This window comes from Bos grunniens, chromosome 23 (assembly GCF_055505025.1).
Source record: "Bos grunniens cultivar Pamir isolate PY7600 chromosome 23, Bosgru_T2T1.0, whole genome shotgun sequence".
NCBI lineage: Eukaryota > Metazoa > Chordata > Mammalia > Artiodactyla > Bovidae > Bos > Bos grunniens.
This window is the reverse complement of record NC_141187.1, coordinates 32,389,891-32,395,845: the sequence shown is the minus strand read 5'-3', so window position 1 is coordinate 32,395,845 and position 5,955 is coordinate 32,389,891. Positions and strand designations below refer to the sequence as shown.

The 5,955-nt window shown below is 37.9% G+C and overlaps 1 protein-coding gene across 1 annotated transcript; it reads left to right on the top strand.

Annotated features, from left to right (window-relative positions):
- The first annotated feature begins 622 nt into the window (after positions 1-622).
- On the top strand, positions 623-1,585 carry LOC147347366 (olfactory receptor 2B2-like). Its single transcript, XM_086370589.1, has one exon. The coding sequence runs from the start codon at positions 623-625 to the stop codon at positions 1,583-1,585; it is 963 nt and encodes a 320-aa protein (XP_086226715.1).
- Positions 1,586-5,955: the final 4,370 nt, after the last annotated feature.

The window sequence follows — 5,955 nt, the reverse complement described above, 5'->3', positions numbered from 1 at the left end:
CTCATTGGCATTAGGAGAAAATAGATGTCGATTGGGGTAAAGAGCTCACCTGCCAAAGAAGGAGACGCAGGAGATGTGGGTTCGATCCCTGGGTTGGGAAGATCCCCTGGAGGAGGACATGGGAACCCACTCTAGTATTCTTGCCTGGACAATCCCAAGGACAGAGGAGCCTGGCGGGTTACAGTCCATGGGGTCGCAAAGAGTTGGACACAACTGAAGTGACTCAGCAGGCATGCAGAAAATGAATTCAAATGGCAGGAACTGTGTCTATATCTATCTAATAGTAGGTACCCAGGGTAGAAAAAAGTGAGAACAATGAATTTACAGAATAACAAAAGATCAAATTTTGATATTTTATAAAGAATAAGTTCTATGAATACAGAAATTGATGATACTTTAAAATTTTTGAAATTTATTTTGCTAATACACTTAAAAATAGAAACACTTGAAATACTTGGAAAGATAAATATGTATATTTTTGTCAATATATTTTCACATTATTAATAGCATCATTCTATAAGTTTATATAAACTATTAGCAAAATGCTTATAACTGACAGTAAATAAATGTGCTTGTTAACTTACTTTTTATATTCCAGAGAACCAAGAGCTGACCATTTAACATGAATAGGATCAATGAGAGTGTCCCCCAAGAGTTCATCCTCTTAGGTTTCTCAGATCGACCATGGCTGGAGCTTCCACTCTTTGTGGTGTTCCTAATTTCCTATATCTTGACCATCCTGGGCAATCTAGCAATAATTATTGTGTCCCGTCTGGATTCCAAGCTCCATACCCCCATGTATTTTTTTCTTACCAATCTCTCACTCTTGGACCTTTGCTACACCACAAGTACAGTTCCACAAATGCTGGTAAACATACGCAGCATCAGGAAGGTGATTAGTTATGGCAGCTGTGTGGCACAACTTTTCATTTTCCTGGCTTTGGGTTCCACTGAATGTCTCCTCCTGGCTGTAATGTCCTTTGATAGGTTTGTAGCTATTTGTCGGCCTCTCCACTACTCCGTCATCATGCACCAAAGGCTCTGCCTCCAGCTGGCAGCTATGTCCTGGGTTAGTGGCTTTAGCAACTCAGTCTTGCAGTCCACCTTGACCCTGCAGATGCCACTCTGTGGCCACAATGAAGTGGATCACTTCTTCTGTGAAGTTCCTGCTCTGCTCAGGTTGTCATGTCTAGACACAACAGCAAATGAAGCTGAACTATTCTTTATCAGTGTGCTATTCCTTCTAATACCTGTGACACTCATTCTGATATCATATGCTTTTATTGTCCAAGCAGTGTTGAGAATACAATCAGTGGAAGGTCGGCGAAAGGCATTTGGAACATGTGGCTCCCATTTGATAGTGGTGTCTCTTTTTTATGGCACTGCTATCTATATGTACCTGCAACCACCATCCCCTGCCTCCAAGGATCGGGGAAAGATGGTATCCCTTTTCTATGGAATCATCACACCCATGTTGAACCCCCTTATATACACACTTAGGAACAAAGATGTAAAGGGTGCATTTAAGAGGCTGATTGCAAGGATTCTCTTAATCAAGAAATATCCAAGTGATAGGCCTTGTTAAAGCCTTGAGGTTTACTATTTTAATAATTTAATAAATTTAATAAAATTAATTTAATTAAAGTTAAATGAAATATGTTGAAGTTGCTTTAGTCTGACTACTGTTAGAACTATTATCATGAACTTCTTTAAATAAAATGTCACTGACAAAAAATTACACTTATTTCCTACTGTCTACCTATAGTCATTGCACAAGTCCTGAGAACTGGTGCATTATGATCCCCTAAAATAGTGTAAGCTTGAAATATTTAAAGTCTCAGGCTTTATAACACTGGTTTGTGTACTTGGTAAAGATTCTTAAACTTCTGTGAGTCTAGAATAAAAGTTTAGGAAACATAAAATTTTTATACACGTTCAAATATGCTTACACACACCACAAATATTTTCTTAATTACAGGAGACAGAACAGAAGTCCATAAAGCCATCCAAAGCCCCCTCCTCTTATAGATATAAAGTTAATGATAATAGCTTAAATTTTAACACTATTCCCACATCAACACAATATTTGGGTTCCACAATGATTTTACTTCCACAGTTTTATCTGGATCTTCTCTCATGTCTATACTTTCCATTTATCCTAAATTGAAGTATCTTATCCTATTCCATCTACCAAATAAATTTGTAGCTACATTTTAGACCTGAATCACACACTCTTTATTGGAATTTTTTTCATGATTCCCTTACCATCTATGTTATCTGTCTCCTTTTAATCCTTAAAGCAATTAGAATCTAAATCATAAAACTAGCACAGTATATAATGACATTCATTGCTTATTCAATGCACTTTTCTTGTGTAAGAAGAAAACCTTATGTTAGCTCCCTTAGGTACCATAGATTATAATTTATACTTCTTCCACATGGCCTTCAGAGCTCATCAAAGTGCTGAGAAAAATATTTGCACACTGTGAGTTGGTTTTTGGCTGATTTAATGAATAGCTGGCGTGCTGCAGTCCATGGGGTCACAAAGACTTGGACATGACTGAGTGACTGAACTGAACTGATGAATAGTTCCACTGTAATAACTTTAACTGCTTCTTTTTCTAATTACTTCTTCTACTAAATCCAAAAACAGAAAATACAGTAACTAAGAAACGCAATTAGCTTGTTTCCTTTGAACACCTTACAGTAACAAGGTACATTTCTGCCTCAGTGTAATTTTCTGACACAACATGGTGGATCTTAAAACTTCAACTTGCATCAAGACCACCTGGAGGGCTTTTAAAATCCAAGATCCCTGGGAGTCAACCCACCTACACTCCTAGAGTTCTAAAGTAGGAGGTCTGGAGGGAGGGCCTGGGAATTGCATTTCTAATCAATTCTCAGGTTGTGCAGATCAGGGACTGCACTTTAAGGACTGCTGTGCTAATGGTTAAAATGAATAAAGATGTCTTGCCAGTCCTGGAGCTCAGGGTGGGCCACCTCCTAAAATATCACAATGGCATTATTTTGAGTTGAAGTTGCTTGAGAAGCAGCAGATACAAAGAGGAAACTCTGACCCTCCTCTCTCTCCCGGAAAACAGGGAACAAATCTCTCATGTGAAAGGTACACTCTCCACATCTGGAAGTAGGAGGACACCCTGATCACCGCAGATAAGGAATTCAGGCTGAGAAGCCAGTTTAAACCAACTGTTGTTAATTAAACATACAAATCACTGACTTCTGTTCTAGGATTCACATTTTGAGAGATACATATATTGTAAAACCAAAATGCCTCTGCAGAATAATGACTAGAGAAATGAGGAATCAGAACATCATGTCTCTTGAAGAACTACTGAAGGCCTAGGTTTACTTAACATGGAGTGAAAATGCTTTGTCGATGTTTGATGCAATAGTTCTCTTCACGCATATTAAGGGCAGTCATGTAGAGTATTGTCTGTTCTGTGAAGGATAGGATTCATATTAATGGGTAAAAATAAAGTTGGTATTATATAAAAAGGGATTCACAATAAAATTTACATTATACCATGATGAAATAGTTACATTTCTGGCAATATGGGAAAATGGAAATCTATATAAAATAGAGACTCAGTTAGTCTACCTAAGGCTTTTCCTTTTTAAAATATGCTTTATAAATTTTCTGTAGTTAGATCACATGTCATAACCATCTGTGAATCACCAAAGAATAAATGTAGACACAGAGAAAATGATAGATATAACCACGCCTTTAGAAAAATATCATGTAGAAATTGATTCTTGTGGCTTCTAAGGGAAGAGTTAGGTGGAAGCTACTGTGATTCAGTGTATAAGAGTCAACACTGGAAGAAAAAAAAGAGAGAGAGTTTAAATGAATAAATATATCTGTGGAGACAAGATTTTCAGTTCTAGAAGGAATTGGACTACATGACTTATAAGATCATTCCTGATCCAGGAAGTCTGTGGCTAAGTCAGTAAGAATTAGGAGAATTTGATTAGATATAAAAAACAACCTCCTGAAGATAAAATTTGTGATAAAATGGAATATATAAATAAAGGAGACAGTGAAATTTATTCTTTCACAGTTCTGGAGCTCAAAAGTCTAAAGTCAAGGTGTCAGTAAGGTCATGCTCCCTCTGGAAGCTGTGTGTGGGGGGGCACGGGAGGGGTAATTGGTGGGATCTGTTCCTTGTCTTTTTTGCTTTCTAGTGGCTACTGGCATGCTTCATGTCGCATCACTCTCAGTTCTGCCTCTGTTTTCATATCTCCTCCTCTGTGTGTGCCTCAGTCTAATCTCCTTCTGCCTTTCTCTTATAAGGACACATGCGATGGCAGGTAGAGTCCACCCAGGTAAACTAGCATAAATTTCTCAACATCCTTGAGTAATCACATCTTTTGCTACTGAAGGTAACATCCAAAGTTCTGGAGATTATGAGGTGGACATATCTTTTGGGAAGTCATTCAAGCTACTACATCATCTATAATGTTCAGGGTGATGTAGCCCATCATGCCATGAAAAATGAAGAGTAACATTAGCTTCTGAAGATTTTCTTCATTAAATGTGTTGAGGGGTACATGTGGGAGAGTTCCTCCTTTAGTGCTTCTTTTTACATTTTTTTATTTTTTGGCTGCGCTGTGTGGGATCTTACCTGATCAGAGATAGAACCTATTTCCGCTGCATTGGGAGTACAGAGTCTTAACCACTAAACAACCAGGGAAGTCCCATTCTTAACTCCATTTTAAATGAGGCTTCTTTCATTTTCACAGTACTTAAAGCAGAGTAATGAGCTAATGTGACAAAAGGGGCAACCTGGAGACAGAGACTGTTTTGATATTATTTCCATAATTCACTGTTAAGATAGTCAAAGCTGTGGTTTTTCCAGTAGTCATGTACTGATGTGAGAGTTGGACCATAAAGAAGACTGAGCACCAGAGAATTGATGTTTTAGAACTGTGGTGCTGGAGAAGACTCTTGAGAGTCCCTTGGAAAGCAAGGAGATCAAAGTAGTCAATCGTAAAGGACATCAACCCTGAATATTCATTGGAAGGACTGATGCTGAAGCTGAAACTCCAACTTTGGCCACCTAATGCAAAGAGCTGACTCATTGGAAATGACCCCGATGCTGGGAAAGATTGAGGGCAGGAGAAGAAGGGAACAACAGAGGATGAGATGGTTGGATGGCATCACCAACTCAATGGACATGAATTTGAGCAAACTCCAGGAGATAGTGAAGGACAAGGAAGCCTGGGGTGCTGTAGTCCATGGCGTTGCAAAGAGTCAGACTCGACTGAGTGTCTGAACAATAACAACAACTGTTAAGGATATAAAATTATATATTTTGTATGAAAAACCTATCCAACGATCTTTTTTTGTTTGTATTTGATTTTATCCAGACGAGAACCCTGAAATGGATATTGTGTGTGCTTAGTTGCTCAGTTGTGTCTGACTCTTTGCCACCCCATAGATGTAGCCTGCCAGGCTCCTTTGTCTATGGGATTATTCTGGCAGGAATACTGGAATTGATATCAATAGTGCTCTAATCTTATGGTTTATTATAAGATTTGATAGTCCCTATTTTAATAAGATGAGCATACTGTGTCTCAGGTTATGTGAAGGGATTCCTTGTAATTTAGATTTGAGACAGCTAGCCCTTTTAAACATTATATTCTGACAACTCTAAATCACCCTTTCACACACCAAATTCAGTCTTTTATACACCACCCAATAAATGATTGGATCCCCACATGGTGACATGCTCTACTAAGATAGGGAGAGGTTGAAGGAATGACTAGTGAACAAAACATCTAGTAAATATTAGTGGGCAAAATCACAACTTTTAGAAGCTGTGTTATTGTGTACTATTAATTTTAGGAAAATTCATTGGTGTTTTTACATATAATTCAATTGTTTAAGTCATTTTTCACTGATCTCAAACTTTCTTGATAGTTAATTATCAAAAG